The sequence below is a fragment of the Brienomyrus brachyistius genome, chromosome 5 (genome assembly GCF_023856365.1).
Source record: "Brienomyrus brachyistius isolate T26 chromosome 5, BBRACH_0.4, whole genome shotgun sequence".
Classification (NCBI taxonomy): Eukaryota; Metazoa; Chordata; class Actinopteri; order Osteoglossiformes; family Mormyridae; genus Brienomyrus; species Brienomyrus brachyistius.
This window is the reverse complement of record NC_064537.1, coordinates 28,046,573-28,067,007: the sequence shown is the minus strand read 5'-3', so window position 1 is coordinate 28,067,007 and position 20,435 is coordinate 28,046,573. Positions and strand designations below refer to the sequence as shown.

Sequence of the window (20,435 nt, the reverse complement as noted above, 5' to 3'; positions counted from 1 at the left end):
AGCCGAGAGCATGACGGGGACCTGAGGTTGGAAACGATGGGAGATGGAGAGCGGGATAAAGAATGTGAGAGGGAGCTTCAAAAGCCCCAGCAGCCCTCTTTTGACCCCCCTCACCCCCATTTCCAGCTGTGGCAGGATGGGATCCATGGGAAAGTTGGGGCTTTGGAACAGACACACACACACACGGCATAACTGCTGGCTGCCTTGTTTGTATCCCTAAGAGCTGAACCAGTCAGCATAAAAATCCATGGGCTAAGGGACTGTCCTCTGAAAAAGGCCCTGCTGCCCCCCCCACTCTAGTCACCATGCACCCACCATTCGACAGATTGTCTTGCTTTCTTCTGTCCATGGTTTACCCCCAAAAAATTCATAAAGAAAGCATGAGTGGTGTAGAAACTTCCAGTGGATGACTTCGCAGGCCTTGTCGGTTGTTTTAATACAGGCCAATTGAGAGTCTGTTTCATTCTCACTTGGCAGTAATGCTGAAGTGATTGCATTTATGAAACCCACATTATGGTTTGCAAGCACTTGGATGTCGCTCCTAGCCACGTCCGTGCCCTTGATCATACATAGATGACTCGGGAATGGGCTCATCGCAGGGGTGGTTCTGGGGGGGGGGCAGTGTATCCCCCATGACCTCCCTAAATACATATGCTACTTGTGTCTGAAATAGGAATAATATATAATTTTTTTGCATTTATATATGTGGGCTAAAATTTTGTGTGCTGGGAACAGGCACGACACAAATGTAAGCGCGTTTTCTTGATGGACTCTTAACGCGGGTGTGCAGGGTGGTCGAGTCACATTGCTGGTGAAAAACAAAGTTATTTTTTATTTGAAATCAAACTTGTGGAAGCAAGACAGTATAAACAAGAAATCAGTGGGTTACGTATTTGTGTGAAATGTAGCTGCAAAGCATCGCTTGACTAATTTATCAATAATTTTATTCTCAAACTTCGTTTGCTTTTTAATACATCCCCCCCCTCCATTTGATGGTTTAGAACCTCCCACTGCTCTTCCGAACCTTCCCTTGCCATGTTAAGATCCCAGTTCTGTCGTCTTCCCTGAGCATTCTGCTCTCTGTTTATATACCGAGTGCTTTGATTTTCTTCTCCTTTCTCTTGGGGAATTTCTCTGCAGACAAAAGGAAGCCTGTAGGAAACCTTGGCACTAGAGTAGTTATCAAGTGTTTTCGAAGTACCTTTTGTCTGTTTGTAGCAATAACGTTGAAGCATCACAGGAAATATAGTCTGCAATCCTGAGTCTAATTTGGTGCTGAAGAGAGGCCTGTGGGCTACATTTCAGTCTCTTTTGATGTTTATTGCTTTAAGTGCATTTATTGCCTTTTTTGGTAAGTGGATTTTATAAACCGTTTTTATGCAGATGAGTTTAGCGGCGTTTATATGGTTACTTTTTTTTTAATTAAATTTTTTTAAAAAGGAGTTTCAATGTCTGCAGTCCAGTCAAAGTGAATGACACGCCAGGATAACATCTTAATGTGCTTTGCTTTGCCAAACGGCTTAGCTAACAAACAGCCCTGTGGAGGGGGTGGAAATACTATATTCACCGTGGTTTTGCTCATTATGTCTCTCATCATCACTTTGAGATTTGCTTCAAATGAGAAGTGTGTTACAAATAATACATTTATATGATGATGACGATGATTAAAAACCTGCTTACTGCATGGACCTTAGTCTTGGAAATTCCCTTCTGTTGGATGTTGAGAGGGGCAGCATGGGGGTGCAGTGGTTAGCACTGTTGCCTCACACCTCTGGGACCTGGGTTCGAGTCTCCGCCTGGGTCACATGTGTGTGGAGTTTGCATGTTCTCCCCATGTCGTCGTGGGGTTTCCTCCGGGTACTCCGGTTTCCCCCCACAGTCCAAAAACATGCTGAGGCTAATTGGAGTTACCAAATTGCATGTGTGAGTTAATGGTGTGTGAGTGTGCCCTGCGATGGGTCGGTGCCCCATCCTGTGTTGTTCCCTGCCCTGCGCCTGTAGCCTCCGGGACAGGCTTTGGATCCCCCGTGACCCTGAATAGGACAGGCGCTTACAGAAGATGGGTGGGTGGGTGTTGAGAGGCCTTCTGTCGGTCATCTCGGCCACTGCAGACGTACTCTGTTCGGCAGAAGCCTCATTTACTCTTCTGAACAGCAGAGGGGAGGCTTTCTGTGCCACTGATTGTGGCTCCAGGCATCTTCCGGCCTGTTTTCTGGGAGACTGAAACACCCAAGAGCCAAACAAAATGGCTGCCACCACCTGCTGGGCAGTTGCTACCATAATGCACTCTCTCTCATTTCTCTTCTACAGTTTGGTCATAAACCCACAGGTGAAGAAGCTAGCATGTAGCATTTGCATGCCCTGCGTGTTTTGTGTCCTTGACCAACTGTTCCCCAGCTATGGAGCTCCTGGCGTGGAATTCACGAGTTTCCACAAGGAACCAGCCACAGTCATGCAGCTGCACTTCCTGCATGGACAGGTAGGGGGCGCCACCTGTAACTGGTGTGAGAGCTTGCAGCTCAGGAACCTGGCTTCTGTGTCGGAGTGTCTGTCTCGGCTGGGAATGTCGGCAAGTGAAACAGCCGATCTTGTCATGACATTCAGACATGTTTTAATGTTACTGTTAAGCGTGTTTGTGTGAATATTAAGCTGAAACCTTTACCTGAGACGAATTAGCATTAACTCTCCCTGCTTTTTGAACTCGAGGTTTGGCTGTACAGTAACCTTTGTTTTACTGGAAGACATGTTTGCCTATTAGAGACAGCTACATGAGGCTTAGATAATTGCTCAACCAATTAGAGCTGGTCTTCGAAGTAGCATGCCTAGCAGGACTAGGACTGAGGGAGGGGGAAAAAAATCATTACTCTTGAATTTATGTTGTGGTCTTATTGGTATCTGCCAAAAGCTGAGCATTGTCGTCAGTCGCCAGTGGTGATGTCCTGCATGTCCATCTGTTCAGTGTTCTCCACAGTCCAGGAACAGCTGCCGCAAATAAGCCAAACAAACTGAATGAGGCTTTCCCGTGTGTTTATTTCCTTTCTAATTCTTAGTTTCCAGTTTAACAGCCGAAACCAGCGTGGAATCGCATTCCTTGTCCTGCAGTGTTTTGGATGCCGCCAGTTAAGGACGGCGGGATAGAAATAGACTTGCCTTCGTTACCTTTTGAGTTACACAGAATAAGTTGATTTGCACTGCAGTTGGTGCTTGGTTGAGTCCGAGTCTGTTTCACTTTAGCCTTTTAGATGAGGGAGAAATCTAAGCAAGACGTTGCTAATTCTTGGGACCTTCCTGTTGGCTGAACCGCTGGAATATGGTGGACTGACTGTGTGTTGGTTGTAGGGCCGCCTCGTGTCTCTGCTGGATGACAACACTCTGCACCTCTGGGAGATAAGCCCACGCGAGAGCAGCTCGAGCCTGGAGGAATTCTGCAGCTTCACCCTGCCTGGGCGCCCAGGCTTGGAGAGCACAAGGTGAATGTGGAGTGTCAGGCCAGTCAGATTATGGGGGGGGGAGTGCTTTTATACATTTATTTACTTGTTTCATTTTATTTACTGAAATATGCTGCCTGGCCAAAGTAAAAGGTCGCTGTTTGAATTTAAATCAGCAAGTACTTAAAGGCCAATGACTATCATTATTACAGCTCAGTAATGTTATGCAGCAATAAAATTGTCCGCTGAGCACCAGAATCTCCTGAATTGCCAGGTTATCCGATCAATGGATTTCTCTTCCTGAATGCTATGGGCATATTCCAGGACGATAATGCCAAGATTCTTCGGGCTCGAATTGTCAGACTGGTTCAGGGAGCAGGAGGAATCATTTTCACACGTGAATTGGCCACCACTTGTCTTGACTGTAACCCCATGAAAAGTCTTTGAGATGTGCTGAAGAAGACTACGGAGTGGTTCAACTCGCCTGTCATCAATACAGAATGTCAATGAGAAATAATGCAAATCTAGATGGAAAAAAAAATGTATGTTGCATCGTTTGTTGCATAAGCACATGGAAACAATGCATTCATGAATGTAATCAAAGTTTAAAAGTGGTCCAGCGAAATGAAGTGTTTGGCCAGCCAGTGTATTTGTGATTTTGACTGGAGAGGTTGTGAATTTAATGACAGATATTCAAGCCATTATTACAGAAAATTCCACAGACACGAAAGTTGAGGCTGACATGTTGGTGCTGCGTAGAAGCTGAAGTCCCCCTGCTGGTGGGGGCTGGCCGGGCGCCTCAGCCCCCACCATGACCATCACCCCCTGCTTACAGTGCCACCCGTGTGACCGTGATCCTGCTGAAGCGAACCTGCCATCAGCTGTGCCTGGGCACCGAGGGAGGGGGCGTGCACTTCCTGGAGCTGCCAAGCCTCACCCTGCTAGACTCGCAGTCCCTGTTCCCAGATGAGATTTTCCGGAGGTGGGTGATAATGTTGACGGTACTTGGTGCAAGGGAGTCCCAGGGCTTATTCCCTCCCAACGCAGCCCACGTAAGCTTCTGCTAAACCTAAGCTTGCAACTTGGAATCTCCATATTAGGACTTTCCATCTGTTGGTCTCTCTGATGTACTTTAACCACTGACCTTTAAATGCGAAAGCAAAGAGGATGGGGATGAGAAGTAAAAACCAAGAACTAAACTGAGCACCTTCGATGAAAAGGTGAGCTTTGTTATCTGAAATGAAAATGTTTCCATTAAGGCTAAAGGACACTTTCCCCCTCCGTGCTGCATGACCTAGAGACTGAGATTTTGGAGGCTTTGAAGATGATCCTTTCCTGGGCGTTGGAGGGGTTAGGTTTGATTCTAAATTACAAATTCTTTGTGTGGGCAGACTGGTATGAGGGGTGTGTTTTCTGGAGTTTTTGCAAAACCACAGTTTCTCTGTCTGACTCATCAGACTGAGGGCGTTTGGGTCAGAAGTGATGTTCTGGCCTGGAAGCTGTCCTTAGTGTGCTAGTCCGAACCAAAAGGTTTTCTGTGATTTGACATGTTGGTCATTCCCAGTGTCCTGCGTGGGTTAGAGAGGGAGCCTTTGCTCCTCAAACAGTGACATTTTAATGTTGACCTGTATGATGCACGCCTACAAGCTTCTTCTCACTGTCTGGCTGAGCTCTGCACAGACCCTTAACAGCACAGCTTTCCAGTAGACTGAAGTCCACGCTCATTTCCTGCTAATACGCATCGCAGCTTTTGGCAAACATGTTTGGTCCTCTGTCACAGAGCCTCACCATGAAAGGCTCACTGAACTGTTTTGTCACTGAGAGCCAAATCAGGCCATCTCCAAACTGCCTATCCTGATCAGGGTCTGTGGAGGAGTGGGTCTGGAGCTTATCCAAGGCAGTACAAGGCTGGGGGAACCCTGGATGGAGTCCATAGGGCAGACAAACACTCCCACGCTATGGGCAATTTAGAGATGCCAGTTAGCCTAACTATACGTCGTTAAACCACGGGAGGTAACTGGAGCTTCTAGAGGTCATTTGTAGAGCCGAGTCGTACATATTCATATGTGGGTTGGTTGGACGGCTCATCTTGAGCAGAGTTCCTTGTTATAACAAGTGAAGATCATCGGCTTAAGTTGCTGGCATGCCAACTCTGATTTGAGCAGATGTACAACAGACTGACAAAGGTAGGTCTGCGCTAAGGGACGGCTAGTCTGTGGCTCAAATGGTTGAGGACCGTTCTTGCGTGAGGAATGCCACAGTGCTCACAGAATGAGGAAGTAAGACCTGAAGTCTAAATGTGGAAAGAGACTGTGTCTTGCCGTCGGGCAGAGCATCAGATACTGACCATGGGAGGATTCTGTAAAAGTTGTTTGGTTGGGGCAATGTACCATGTAAAATGATGCTAAATTATGGTGGTCTTTGCTAGACCTTCCCGGAGATGATGCTGATTTAAATGGGCAATCAGTCCACTGCGATTTTTTTTTTTTTTTTTTTTTTTTTTTTTTTTTTTTTTTTTTTTTCCCTTTCACCTCCCCCCTAATCTCCGTCAGAGAGCACAGCCGCCATGAAGCCTTCTCTCGTGTTCATTTGGGCTGATCCTGTGTAGGTGAGAATAGCCCATGTCTTGATAGCCCTCAGTGTGCTGCTGTGGCTTGTTTGTTTGTATGTCACACCTCTGGGCTTCCTAGCGGGCAGGACGGAGGAGTGCGATGCCAGCGTGAGAAAGACGGGCTCTACAGCCCAGCTTCCCTACAGGAGCTTGAGCTTCTCACTCTCATGCTAATGAATCCCCCTCCCCTCCGGTCCCCCCATACCATTTTCCCTGGCCTTGTTACGCTCCACAGTTAGTGGAGTCCATTTCATGCTGGCCATAGATACTTTGAACTCAGGGGAGCATTAGAAGTCGACACATGGTGGTCGTTGGGCCTCCTGCTGTGTTTGACCCCCCACCCCACGTCTTCCTGCCTCCAGAAGAGTCGGAGTTCACTTTGACTAAATGGAGGGGATACTGCTAAGTGATGTAGCTTTTTTGTTGTTGTTTTGGCCTGTTTTCATTTAAAGCAATTCTCATTGTTATCTCAACATAGTCATGGTGGCAATAAAATGAACCATTTAGCATTTAAGCTCTGGTCTGTGTGGTGGGGTGTTGCGCTCTACTACGCGGTGATTCCAGCATGACCGGGCTGGCTCCTCCAGGTTTATTCAGTGCTGAGCCGCTCCTTAACAGAGCAGTGGGCCTGTGTGTAACGGGGGCATGTTTCTGTGGTGGGGGGGGCTCCCATTGAACAAAAAGTCAGCAATCAAGCCCTGCACTTCTTTCATCGTGCTTTAAACTCGTGTTAAAATGTCTCATGACCTGGTCATTGAACATCATAGACCAGGGTGTTACCTAAATGTACTCTGTAGTGAGTGGAGCTTCTGGCTGGGGAGCATAACCATCCATGTAGTACCCCGTGGTGCCCTACTGGGGTTTTCAGGCCGGTTGATATTTTCTTTCGGCACATGTGAAGTGTCATGTTACTCCTCGTCTGTCCACGTCCTCGTGCCATATGACACGCACGGCTCCGAGCAGAACAAAATCTGTTTCTTGTTAAGCATCTTGACCGCCAGCGGATTTGACTTGGCTAACCCTAACCCTAACCCTGGAGGGTCAGTCTGCAAGACGGCTTTGCAGATTTCCTTGGTCAAACACGCCTTATTCAGCTCCCTAGCCAATTGCAAGGTTTAGTAGGTGTGTTTCGAGCAGGGGTATTGGCAAACTCCTGTAGACTGGCCCTCCAGGACCGAATTTGGACAACCCCGGTCTAATGGCTGTGCGACGGTTGCTGGGAAACGCACTGAAAGGCGTCTATGTGAAATGTCCTGCTTCATTTGAAGACTAGCCCCCAAAAACTTTGCTATATCCTAGGTCTTATTGAAACCACGGGCTACTCTCATGGGTGTTCTATATCCTAGATAGTGAATTCTACAATTCCCATTCCACTGCTCAAGACTGAAGTAGTACTCTGCTGGATTGTAGGCCCCCTGTGGTGGTTCCTGTCATGATGGTCTTAGTCATACGCACACACCCTCTTACTTTCCATATGCACATTTTCTCCATTTTCCAGTGCCACTAACAAGGTTACAGGGTCACGTTTCTCACTGTATTAATTTCGGATCATTTTCCATCGAATAGCCTGGAATCTGCCTGCTGACACAGACGTCAGGTTGGACCTGGGCCCCTGGGCTGATTGTATGCCTTCCTTAATGCCGACCTGTGCCCATAAGTGTGGGTGGTGGTTGTAATTTACATTCTGCCACGCTGTGTCAAACAGCTGAGCATGTATTCTGGTGCTCGCATCTGGCCAGGAAGCCGTCTCAAAGCCTCCCTCCATTGTCTGTTCCTGGAACCTTCAGCATCTGCAACTAAGGTGCATTGAAAGAGTGCTGTGGAGTGATGTATAATTGATAGGACTTTAATTGATGGTGTTTGTGTTATGCTGTAAGACATGGTGCTTTTTCTATATGGATGATGCCAATATTTTCTTGGGACTTAAATAGGAATGTGTTGTGTTTCGTTACCAGCTGCCTCGTGGGTTTATTGGGCATCGTTGGGAGCTGATTCCTGTATCTTATGCCTTAATGCCAACTGTCAGTGGCTGATCTTCTCAAGGACACTCAATGTCGTTCCCCTTCCCTCACGTTTGCAGTATCCCAGAGGACTACAAATTTGGGAAGTCTTTGGGGCCGGTGGAATCTCTACAAGAGCATCCTCAATGTGCCGGCAAAATCCTCATCGGGTACAGCCGGGGACTGGTGGTGCTGTGGGACCACGGCTCCCGCAAGGTCGAGAACGTTTTCCTGGGTATCCAGGTGGGTGTCTGTCCTGCTCTTTCGCCATTGTGCTGCGTTTCTGTGTTAAAAGGGGAAGCACTCACTGACTGCTTGGAAAGTGCAGAGAGTTGTCGGTTGCCCACTCACTTATTCTCAGACATTATTTTCCTAATACTCTGGCTGTTCTGAGTCTTGTATAGGGTGTCACTAAGCATCCACTCTGTTTAGGAACTTTGTTTTTTGAAACCTCCTGCAGAGAATGTCGATTTTGTTTGGTTGTACTTTGCCGTCTTGTACTGAAACACTTGAGAAAAGTCTTATTTTCTCCTTTAAAACCCTTATAAAAAGCTCCATGTTTAAATTTAATCTTCCTTGACTGATGTCTAGACAAAGCAGAGCTTTATATTTCACTGAACCTGGAATGGCGACCTTTATAGAGCGACAGTCCAAATTGCGTATTAGAGTTGTATACTACATTGTGTGTAATAAATAATGATTCAGAATGGAAAGTTAGCTTTAGTTTCATGGTACTGGCCAAGTGCCAAACGTTAAGGTTTCACAATAACTCTCTGTGAAGAGGACACAGGCGACCAACCACTGAGCTGATATAAAATTTTTGTGTGTCAGTCTGGCTTAAACCAGAATGGCTTCAGCTTGTTTAACCTAGTTGCTAATGGCTTGTTACTTGGCAACAGTAACAGAAATAACATAGCTGTCTAGATCTAGACTGGGTGGGCAACCTCTGCAATCCCGAATTCCTCTCTGGGAGTCGACTCCCCCTATCCCCTTCCTACTTGACACTTTAAATGACCCGTATTAACTGCCATTGACGGTGTCTTGTGGTGGGATGGGTATGAAGTGGTAAGCTTACTGCTCGTCTAAACATTACAATTGAAATGTAGAGACTGATTTTGTTTGGTCTGTAATTGTAGATAAGTATAATTTATTGGTCCCTGGGGGGGGGTTTGTTTTACTGGAGCAGATCTGGGTACAATGACTTATTCAATAGTATGCAATTATACCATTACAGAAATGTTTCAGTAATGTTCCTTGTAAATCTCCTCATCCCCCAAGGACAATAATGGCTAATTGTTTTATGGAGTAGACGCTTGGTGGCAGTCTGTTTATGGTGTGGTCAGTCCGCTGCCCGTCAGTCCCCTGTTGTGCCGTTGGTGGATTTTAGGGGAGTGGTGTTGGACCCATCGGGCCTGGTTGACCCCATTAACCCACCTTTTTGTATCTGGGCCCCCACAGCAGCTGGAGAGTCTCTGTTGGGAGAGAAGCGGCAGGACCTTAGTCAGCTCTCATAGCGATGGCGGCTACATGGTGTGGTCCGTCGGCAGTTTCTGTACGCAGCAGCCCACAGCCTCCTCCAATCCGTACGGTGAGCGACCTCGTTAGCACGGCACCTCCTCAGGCGTATCTCGCAGCAAATGGTCAGCTCAAGACGTGCGTGAAGCCCTAAACGCCGGCGTTCGGCCGTGAGAGGTTTGCCGTTGCCACGAGCACATCTTAGGATTTTGGTTTGGTTTGGTCCTGTTGCCGCACATAACGTCTGTTCTGTCGTCTCCTTCTAGGCCCGTTCCCATGCAAAGCCATCAATAAGATCCTGTGGAGGACCACGGAAGCAGGGTGGGTATCGTGCTTCGGCGCTGCCTGGACAGTGGGCGGCTGGGCTTGTGACCAGAAACTACATCCCAGCAATACAGAGTGACCTTTTATAGGGGAGATGTGCTCGTCTTCACTCAGCAGGATGAAGCAGACCGCTCTGTGATCGTTTCATTTGGATGGTTGGAAGGTCATCTGGAAATGAGCAGATGAGAGAGTGAGGAGATGAGCGCAATGTTTTTAGAGGGATTAATTTTGCGAGCCGGTAGACCTCAGCTTCTGGCTGTAGTTTGCAGAGCAAGCCAGCGTAGACGCATCTGCTGGAGATTGACAGTGTCATGTCGGTTCTGTGCGACAGTGCCCATATGTGCACTAGGCAGTGAGCACTGGAGTGAACCTGCTCCGTCTCCTTCAGCCCCCCTCTGGTGGTGTTCAGCGGGGGCATGCCCAGGGCCAGCTACGGGGACAGGCACTGTGTCACAGTGCTGCAGGACAAGACCCAAGTCACACTGGATTTCACCTCCAGGGTCATTGACTTCTTCACTGTTCACTGCGTGGATGGTGATGCAGGTGAGAAGGTCACAAACAAGACAGTTACATTTTGTAAGGATTGACGACATTGTGTTTCGCTTGCAGGGTTTTGTATATTGGGTTTGGAAAGTTGTTAATGCTTTGCTTGGACTGTGAAATTGAAGTGCCATTTTAATTTAGCCGTCTCATAGATTTAGAGGGAAATATTTCTGGTTTGGTCTGACCCTAGTGAGACCTATACTGCCAGCCTTTTGTATGAAACCGTAGACGTTGACTTTGGTCTTAAGGTCACTGAATCCCCACTCCTCCCCATTCAGAGTTTGATGACCCCTCCGCCTTGGTAGTTCTGTTAGAAGAGGAGCTGGTCGCCATTGACCTCCAAACGCCCAGTTGGCCTGCCATCCCCTCCCCATACCTCGCACCCCTGCACTCTTCTGCCATCACCTGCTCCTACCATGTCTCCAACGTGCCTGTCAAGTTGTGGGAGCGTGTGGTCACTGCTGGGAGGCGCCAGAACACGCCGTCAACGTGCATGGTGGGAGTTGAGGCCACGGACTTTGAGCCTACGGTGTCATGGGGTCGTCTTGTGTTGGATCTGCTTGATTGAGCAATCTCTCGTTCTTTCATATCTCAGAGCTGACGCCACTCTGTCCTGCTGTTTACTACACATACTGTATTATCTTGGACAGAGCTACTGGCAAGCTACTGAATTGTGACATCATAATTTGACAACTGGGGGTGGTTCTCCTTGGTATATTTTGCCAATCATTGGGGAGGATTCTGTCACGATTTGATTAGACGTCTTGCTGATTTTGACCTGTCAGCTGGCAACCGCTGATCTAGTTGACTACCCCTAACCATCCCCTATCCATGCTTGATGCGAGCATTAGCCTCTTGGTGGCTAAACTGTACAGTTATGTCCCTGTTAAATGACATTTAATTAAGATTATCAAGTTTCACGGCTGCCGCAGCAGCCTCCAGCTTTAATGTGACACTGCTAATCAAATCCGTCTGCTTTCTGGGTACCACGGTGGCCTGGAAGATCATTTCAGAGACTGATGCTCTGTGTTCCCTGCTAATACAGCCTTGAGTGGGCGGTTCTCCATAGTGAGAGGAAGGAGCTCTTAAAGGCTGAATTACCAGGTGTATTGGTGTAAACAACCCTGCTGCGACTACTTAGGAGTTGTGTGTTTCCTCCTCCGTGTTTAGAAGTGGCCTGTTGACGGGGGGAAGGACCTGGCCCCTGAACCAAAGCACAATGGTCTGCTCCTGACGGGGTAAGGCCGTCAATGCCACCTGGCCAAGGCTACTTAAACACCGAAGTAGTGCTTACATCCACTTTCTGGCTTGTCATTGGTGTACTCGAGTTTTTGGATCATAAAATCTCTGCTCCGCTCAGCCACGAGGACGGCACCGTGCGCTTCTGGGATGCCTCTGGGGTGTCTCTCAAACCGCTCTACAAACTGAGCACGGCCAACATCTTCCAGACAGACTGCGACCACGGCGACAGCCTGACGCAGCCTGAGGAGGAGTGGCCTCCCTTCAGGAAGGTGGGGGCTTTACCTGCCGTACAAAGGGCTGCTTCACCGTTACCAAGCAGACCATCCAGATTTTGGCTCGAATCCTCGTGTGTCCTTCACAGACGTGCGTCCGTCTTCATGTTTTGAACACGAGAGCCCTCGCCCTTCTCGTTACACAAATAACTTGCATCATCTTTACGTGCCATGTCTTCAGACATATGGGGTTTGTAATATTTAGTCTTTTTCTCCATAATTAAAACCACACCATCTTTGGAGAATTTTTATGTGCCCGTCTTCTCAAGGTTCCTTCTCTGGAATTTATTACATGAACTCCTGTTTATTTGAAAGGCTATGATGGACTCTGAGGGTGTTTATGAATATTTTTTTTCTGTAATGGTTGAGTGATGCGACTTCCTCCCTGTAGGTGGGGTGCTTTGACCCATACAGTGACGACCCACGCCTGGGAATCCAGAAGATCTGTTTGTGCAAATACAGTGGGAAGCTGGTGGTTGCCGGGACGGCAGGACAGGTGAGGTTTGACACGCCCCCCACCCCCCCCCCCCATGTCGACACACACACAGCCCCGGCTTTCCTATGCCATCGGTCAGTGAACAGCTCGTCCTGTTTCCTGACCCCTAAGGTTCTCGTGATGGATTTAAGTGAAGATGAGTCGGATCACATGATCAACATAGCCACAGTGGACCTCCTCCAGGACCGCGAGGGCTTCACCTGGAAGGGTCACGACAGGCTCACCCCCAAGACCGGACCTGTCAGCTTCCCGGCCGGCTTTCAGCCAGTCCTGCTGGTGCAGTGTGTGCCCCCCGCCGCCGTCACCGCGGTAACACTCCATGCCGAGTGGAGCCTCATCGCCTTTGGGACGAGCCACGGCTTCAGCCTGTTTGACTACCAGCGCCGCAGTCCGGTCCTCGCCAGGTGACCCCCCCCAGCCCCCCTCATCTAACCCTTCACCACCTCCAGCACGGTATTCTCATTGCCTGGAGGTGCAATTACTGTAAACTCTTCACCCAATTCATTCCAGATGCACCCTCCATCCCAACGATTCCCTGGCCATGGAGGGGCCTCTTTCTCGCGTGAAGTCGCTAAAGAAGTCCCTGCGCCAGTCCTTCAGAAGAATCCGGAAAAGCAGGGTCTCCGGAAAGAAGCGCATGGTAGCCAGCAGCCCAACCAGCAAGGTAGAGTAGGGTAGCAGTACTTTATGCAGAGTTCACACATCCCATCTCTCTCGCTGAGAGACACGGACACACAAGTATGTTACCAAGTGCGGTTGGTGTTAAGGGTCCTGCTCAGGGGCCCAATAGTGACGTGATTACCAGCTATGGGATTCAATCCCATGACCTGAACACAATTTGAGCTTCACTATGCTGTAGAGGTGGGTATCATGGCAAAGGACATGCTTCCAAAAGGTTGCCCTTCTGGAAGATTCCCTGTAGTCATATACTTCACAGTACATAAAATATTTCGGTTAAATTTCTGCTTGTGTTAAAGGGTAGAAGGTTACTTCAGTGGGTGTGGTACCTCCTTATCCTGATGTTCTCCAAGGGCTGAAACATCAATCACAATGGCAGGGATGAGAACCTGAACTCGGTTTACGAGCTCTGGCCTTTCATACCATGCAAGCTGTGTGCAGAGTGCTTCAGCCCAGCCATGATGACGTGATGGATTCCTTTGCCCCCCCCAGGTCCAGGAGGCCAACGCCCAGCTGGCGGAGCAGGCCGGCCCTCACGACGTGGAAGTGACGCCGGTTCAGAGGCGGATCGAGCCCCGCTCCGCTGACGACTCCCTCTCCGGTGTGGTCCGCTGCCTGTGCTTTGCAGACACCTACCTGAGGGATGGTAAGATAGGCCTCCAACCACGTGCACGGTTAATCAGGCCACCTTGGGTGGCATCACGTGATGGTAGAGGGCCATCCAGGGTACGGCCGCCCTGTGTCAGAATTGGAGGCATCTGTATTTGTCTGGTTTTTGTGGTTTCCATAGCGCCAGTGTGGTATGTTTTCATTATGTGTGACTGTTTAGCTTTTGGAGAGTAGAGTACACACTCCATAGTGTCATTACAGAGGGCTGAATGTACCCGCTGCTCCAGAATACATGGCCCCTGCTCATTTGTGGCAATGTGGTAGCGATTATATTCCCGGCTCAGCTCTTAAACTCTTCATCGTGTCGTAGCCAGCTGAGTGGGACAGATCTGAGCGATCTGATCTTCAGCCTCCTGCTGTCTGCAGGGGCGGTCGTGTGACCCAGGGCAGCAAATGGGATTCATTCAGCATTAAAATAGGCGGCTCTGGAGGTCACCTGCACGTCCGGGTGTGACTCTGTGAGGACGTTCATGGGAAAATAATTCATCTCCATGTGCTTTCCACTCGAGGTTTTTCTGTCGTGGCTGAAATATTTTTAAAACCACCGTGAGGATTCGTTTACGCTATTTTTTTTCCTAAATGGTGTGAAAGCCGCTGCCAGACCAACCCCATTGTTCCCGGGGTGGTGGGCAACGCTGACAGCCGCTCTCCCCCGCTGCAGCCGGGCACCACGGGCCCACCATGTGGGCGGGCACCAACTCGGGCTCGGTGTATGCCTACGCACTGGAGGTACCCTCGCAGGAGAAGTTCTCGGAGCAGAGCGTGGAAGCCGTGCTGGGGAAGGAGATCCAGCTGATGCACCGGGCCCCCGTGGTGGCGATCGCGGTCCTGGATGGCCGGGGGAACCCGCTTCCGGAGCCGTATGAGGTGTCCCGCGACCTGGCCAAGGCTCCCGACATGCAGGGCAGCCACTCCGTCCTCATCGCATCAGAGGAGCAGTTCAAGGTGAGGCTGTGCTTGGCTCCTCAGAAGGAGCTCTGCCACGCTTTCGGACACGAGGGACTCCTCGTCACCTAGCTTGAAGACCCCTCACCTTCTGGGTTTAGTTTTGACCAGAGTTATTCTTGCACCAGAAGACTGCTCCAGTGGCCATTAAAATAGAGGTTACTGTGGTCTGCTTCACCTCGATCAGGGTTAGGGTGCTGAGGAACATTTTAAACACTATCACAAGTGTGTGTAATGGAGTCTTCTGCAATTTTAGAGCTCTGTTTGCTGTGTGTGTTTTTTCTTATCTGTAATATTTTGTATAAAGGGATTGTTTACTCTTCTGGGGATTCCTGAATTGTGATTCTGAAATGGTCAGGTGTGATGATCTTTTACGGCAGTCCACGGGGACCCCCAGACGGTCCACATTTTTGCTCCGTCCCAGCTCCAGCTTGAGAAGCACTTCTTTATGGCAATCTAGGCTGACAGGTGCTCCATCACTGACATCCCCCCCCCACCCCCCAGGTCTTCACGTTACCCAAGGTCAGCGCCAAGACCAAGTTCAAACTGACGGCACACGAGGGTTGCCGCGTCCGCAAGGTGGCGCTGGCGAGCTTCGTCAGCGCCTCAACGGAGGAGTACAGCGAGAACGGCCTGGTCTGCCTCACCAACCTGGGCGATATCCACGTGTTCAGCGTGCCCCTGCTGCGGCCGCAGGTGCGATACGACTGCATCCGCAAGGAGGACATCAGCGGCATCGCCTCCTGCGTGTTCACCAAGACCGGACAGGGTTAGGCTCTAATCCCGCTCATCCGCCGTTACGCTTGTTCTCTTTGATGCTTCTGCCTCTGTTTCTGCCTCTCTCTCGTACTGTAAGCGCCTCTCTGCCTCTCTCTCGTACTGTAAGCGCCTCTCTGCCTCTCTCTCGTACTGTAAGCGCCTCTCTGCCTCTCTCTCGTACTGTAAGCGCCTCTCTGCCTCTCTCTCGTACTGTAAGCGCCTCTCTGTCGTACTGTAAGCGCCTCTCTGCCTCTCTGTCGTACTGTAAGCGTCTCTCTGTCGTACTGTAAGCGTCTCTCTGTCGTACTGTAAGCGCCTCTCTGTCGTACTGTAAGCGCCTCTCTGTCGTACTGTAAGCGTCTCTCTGCCTCTCTCTCGTACCGTAAGCATTTCATTTCCTTTTGTGTACATATCAGCTTGAAATGAAATGAGCAAGTTTCCGGCTCGTTAACCCGCCCTCCCTCATCCTGGACCCCCCCCCCCCCCCCCCCCCCCGCTCATGGCGGGCTCATCTCCGCACCCTGCAGGTTTCTACCTTATCTCCCCCTCGGAGTTCGCCCGCTTCTCCCTGTCGGCCCGGGTCATCACAGAGCCCCGGTGCACTGTGGAGGTGGAGCGGGCGTGTGACACCCCCGCCCTCAGGTAGGACCCCCCCCCCCCCCCAAGGGGTACCTGCAGTGTTCTGTGAACTCGCCATGCTTTTTCTGAGATCTGACTGCCCCTCCCCCGCAGAACCTGCACGACCGTGTCCCTCCAGTCCAATGGGACACACAAGGGGCAGCCCTGTGGGGATGGCCATTCTCTAGGAGAGCTGGAAGGTATGGCATCCCCAGCGGTCCTCTGTACCGTCCCCCTGTGGTCCATACCTCAGCAACTAGTCAGAACCAGATTATCCCTCTAAGTTGCATGCTGGCTCTCCTTCCTATTTTCATTTTGCCATTACATCCATTTTCCTTGTGCGTATTGAAGATTGGCAGGCGGCCCACAGGTAAAGGGACATTCTGCTGAAATGGTGTCCAGTAAAGGGTCCGTTCTGCACTGCTGATTGGGATCTTTTAATTCCCCCTGGTTCTTTTCAAAGCAAAGCTTGTTCAGTCACCCTGGCACCGCTCTGAGCTCTCACCGGTACAGGCCCGCCTTGCTGCATGACCTCCGGTTTCTATAGCGATAACCGTAGCTGAAGCTGGCTAAGTTTTAACCCCCCACCACACCCCGTCTTACGGTTCCAGTGGCTGTTGATTGTGTTTTTCCAGACCTTTGTTTCCGTCCGGTTTAATAACTCTGGGCGGCTTCAGCGCACCCACTTTTAATCAGGCGGGGTAAGTCACCAGGGGTTGTCATGGCTGTAACCATGGCAACTCCGCGGAGACGTCCACTCCAGTCAACCCCAATAATAAAGGCACTATTAAGAATTCATGAGGGGAAATTCCTCGCCGGGAGTGGATTCCTGTGAGGAAGTTTGAAAGGATGGCTGCCGTTTTTAGCGGAATGTCATGCTTTGTAAAGATGCAAGGAAACTTTCCACGTTTTATGTGATGATAGAAATGTCCGTATCAGAACTTTTATTATATAATTGCTAAAGCTACCCCCCCCCACCCAGGCCAGCATTAAATCAGCTGTCGGTGTCATTTTGTATGAGTCATTGAGATGCAGACTTGCGTCACTGAGACCAGCAGCATGTGTGGATGCAGCTGACCGGCACCCAGGAGAGCGACTGATCCGTCTTTGGAGTTTGCTTGGAAGCAGCATAATGAAGTGACATCTGGACCGACCCCGTATGGGGAATGTGCTGATTGGTGTGGGTGCCCGGGGTGGGGGGGATGTGCTGATTGATGTGGGTGCCCGGGGTGGGGGGGATGTGCTGATTGGTGTGGGTGCCCGGGGGCCCACGGCACGCTTAGCATGAGTGACGTTCTTCCTTTGGCTTGTGCGATGCTCATACTGATGGATCCCCAGAGATGGCCATCTTTGACGGCTTAAATTTGCCCCCATCCTTATCACCATCTGTTTTGCACTTAGCACAATCTACCTTAAATACATACCTACAAAAATATTCTATTTATATTCTTTTTATGTGACTTTTTTTGGAGAGGGGTGTCATTTCACAATTTTGATTGTATCCAAAGTATTTCTTCTGTACTAGCCATGTCGGAACAATTGTATAATTGCTGTGTTTTTGGTTTTTCCGATCGTCTTGCATGAAATTTCATGCTTAATGTGCTCGGTCACGCTGAGAAGTGTGTTCAGCACTCCCCCTAGTAAGGGTAGTGATTCTTTTGTGGGACAGATGGATGGCGGAGAAGAGCAGCTCTTTGCATTAACCTTTCAGGCGGGGCATGGATATGTCTGTGTGTGTGATATAGGTGCCCCAGTTAATTTGGGTTGGCTGTGATCAGATGTCTGCATGTCTGGTACTGCTGACTGAATATCCATGTGCTTGAATTTTAGTTCTGTCTTACACCAGCCTATTGGAGGCGCTGCTGTCCTCGTCCTGGCATCTCATTCACGTTCCGTATGCTAGGTTCCTACATCTTAAAAGTAATATCCTGCAGCCATGTGAGAAATGATATTTTGCTGGGTTCTTTCGGAGGTTTGGTCGCCAGAGTAAAAGTAATACATCAACAATGTGAAAAATTCCAGCAGTTGAGGGAAAAGCAGTATAATTTCCATTTTGCTCACCAACGGCAATTATGCCACAAAGTGCAAGGGCTCGTCAGTTGACAGGTGATTTAATGCCGTATTTTAAGAGTGTGTGGGTTTTTTTATGCTGCTGGTAAATGCGCTCGCTAACTCGTTAGCTCTTGCTCTCCGTGTTCCCATCTCCTTGTGTAATCGCACGTCGCGTCTCCGCTGCTCATGCCTCCCGGTGTCGTTTTCAGACGAAGGCCAGGCTGGACGGTCACCTGGCCTGGACTCCCCCAACAGCAGTGGTGACGTCACACTGGACACCACCGGGGACATCACAGTGGAGGATGTCAAAGACTTCTTAATGTGAGTCTGCAGATGGGGGCTTCGCTTTCATTTAAACTTTGATTATAACTGTTGATTTTAATTCTTATCCCTCCTCATTCTTGTGTGGGTGCCTGTAATTTTTTATTTTTTTTTGGCAAAACCATTGACTTCGCAGTATATGGCTGTCTTCTGGCTAATCAACACATAATGAAGACGTGTGATTTTTGACAGTATCTTGTTTCGTTTTGTCTCTGTGGAATGGATCCTTCTGCTTGTTGTTGTTTAAATAGGACTCTCAGTAAGCTGGGCATAAATCAGAATGCTGGGTCACTTCTTACCGTCCCTTGAGCATTCTGTCATGCTCTCCAGTAACATGCCACAGAATCATTATTTGCTGCTCTGGTGAAATGCACATTGAACTGGAATAGGGGATGTCAAGGCCCCCCCTCTGACTCTGGCAAACAATTCGGGGGAAAAAAAATTTATGCATGCATTTGTCAAGGATCGGTTTTTAAAAAGGAGATATTACCAATTAGTCTAACTGTGCAGAACCCTTAAGACTTAATAGAAACTAATGGTTTGTCAAGTGGCCATATTGCTAATAACCGCGGCTTGTAATTTTTGTGCGGAATTGGTGGTGAAGGACTTGTTTTACACCACTTCCTACATGAGTGAGTCTGGGTCGTACCATTTATAATCCTGGCGGGTAGAGTCTTCCTATGCATCAGGCCCTTGGTGTAATGTCCCAGATGTTGTTCGGGTGCACGAGCTGCAAAGCCAGCCGCACTCGGCCGCTAGATAAAGCCTGCACTCTGCGGCAGTGTGATCTAGGTCACCACGGCTTCGAAAGGGGAAAGAGGAACTCGTTCAAGACAATGCAAAACACAGGCATGCTTCCAGGGGATTGCGGGCGCACATGGAGACAGTTTGAGAGACAGGCAGCTTTTACCCCCGATTTTGTGTATGGTAATGAATTCCACAGGCTGTGTTAGATGCAACATGAATGCTGTTTTTGTGGATTGCTGTTCTGCTGTAACCGAGCTCTCTCTACTTGGAAGGCTGGCTTTTAAATTCACGCCGAGCACAAATGTGCTTTGCAGATATGCTGTGAAAATGCCCACGGGCTGTTATGATGGCACCTAATATTTCACGTCTCGCTTTTTGATGCCTTATTTTTTTTTGCCATTGTGTAGTGAAGAGCTGGGTGTGCTTAAGGAGGATGATGCGATGAGGTTGTTTTTGGGGGTGGGCTTAGGTGGAGGCCTTTAGCAAAAAGGCAGAGCGAGTGGTGCTGGGTGGGGGGCAGCTGTTGGGCTACATGGAAGGTCCACCCTGACTCTTTTCTTTTGTAGGTCTGTAGATGAAGCAGAAAATAACCTGAGGAATATCTCTGAGGAAGATGGACGCTCACCGGGAATTCTGATCAGCTGAAGAGGTCAGTGAACTGTACTTCCATGCTGGATGCAGGCCAGTCTTGCCCCAACCTACACTAAAAAAGTACCAATATGTACCTTTGAGGGTACAATTACTTGTCACTGAAGCTACACCTTCAAGGGTCTGCCACTCGTACCCTAGATGTGGATAAATATACCTTTTAAGGTACACAAATGGTACATTAATGTTTGTACCTTGAGGAACGAAATCGTACCAGGGCCCTACCCTTTTTTCTGACAGTGTACAGCTTCTATTTATGTATATTAATCGTGTTACAGAATAGGAGATACCTGTATGTCTCTGGAGGGGTTGTGGAACATTTTGATTATGCTGAAGCCTCAAGCCAGGGAAGTTTGAGGGCGGCGGGGCCTTCCGTAACCATGGAGGCGATTTTTAAATCCGCAGCTAGCAGAAGATGCTAATGGACCAGAGGCGATGGTTTGCAGGCGGCTACGTTGGGATTCGTTGTTCTGGAAGATGGATGAATGGATCCTGCCAGGCAGAATAGGCCTAAAAGGCTTGATGACTCTACCCATTTTCTCATGTTTTACTATTTACCCCAATACA

General features: G+C 49.2%; 1 protein-coding gene across 1 annotated transcript in view; it reads left to right on the top strand.

The window, feature by feature from the left end:
- The window catches only part of LOC125741829 (lethal(2) giant larvae protein homolog 1-like), a 35,624-nt gene that overhangs the window by 13,183 nt on the left and 2,006 nt on the right, over positions 1 to 20,435 (top strand). The window contains exons 3-22 of the mRNA XM_049013224.1: positions 2,398 to 2,479; positions 3,340 to 3,470; positions 4,264 to 4,410; positions 8,120 to 8,282; positions 9,498 to 9,627; positions 9,821 to 9,875; positions 10,267 to 10,421; positions 10,700 to 10,917; positions 11,592 to 11,659; positions 11,782 to 11,932; positions 12,327 to 12,431; positions 12,543 to 12,835; positions 12,942 to 13,095; positions 13,602 to 13,755; positions 14,440 to 14,723; positions 15,228 to 15,492; positions 16,010 to 16,124; positions 16,215 to 16,300; positions 18,362 to 18,473; positions 19,787 to 19,869. Coding sequence (XP_048869181.1) covers positions 2,398 to 2,479; positions 3,340 to 3,470; positions 4,264 to 4,410; positions 8,120 to 8,282; positions 9,498 to 9,627; positions 9,821 to 9,875; positions 10,267 to 10,421; positions 10,700 to 10,917; positions 11,592 to 11,659; positions 11,782 to 11,932; positions 12,327 to 12,431; positions 12,543 to 12,835; positions 12,942 to 13,095; positions 13,602 to 13,755; positions 14,440 to 14,723; positions 15,228 to 15,492; positions 16,010 to 16,124; positions 16,215 to 16,300; positions 18,362 to 18,473; positions 19,787 to 19,865 — 2,947 coding nt within the window. The 3' untranslated portion in view covers positions 19,866 to 19,869. The remainder of the gene's footprint in view (positions 1 to 2,397; positions 2,480 to 3,339; positions 3,471 to 4,263; positions 4,411 to 8,119; positions 8,283 to 9,497; positions 9,628 to 9,820; positions 9,876 to 10,266; positions 10,422 to 10,699; positions 10,918 to 11,591; positions 11,660 to 11,781; positions 11,933 to 12,326; positions 12,432 to 12,542; positions 12,836 to 12,941; positions 13,096 to 13,601; positions 13,756 to 14,439; positions 14,724 to 15,227; positions 15,493 to 16,009; positions 16,125 to 16,214; positions 16,301 to 18,361; positions 18,474 to 19,786; positions 19,870 to 20,435) is intronic.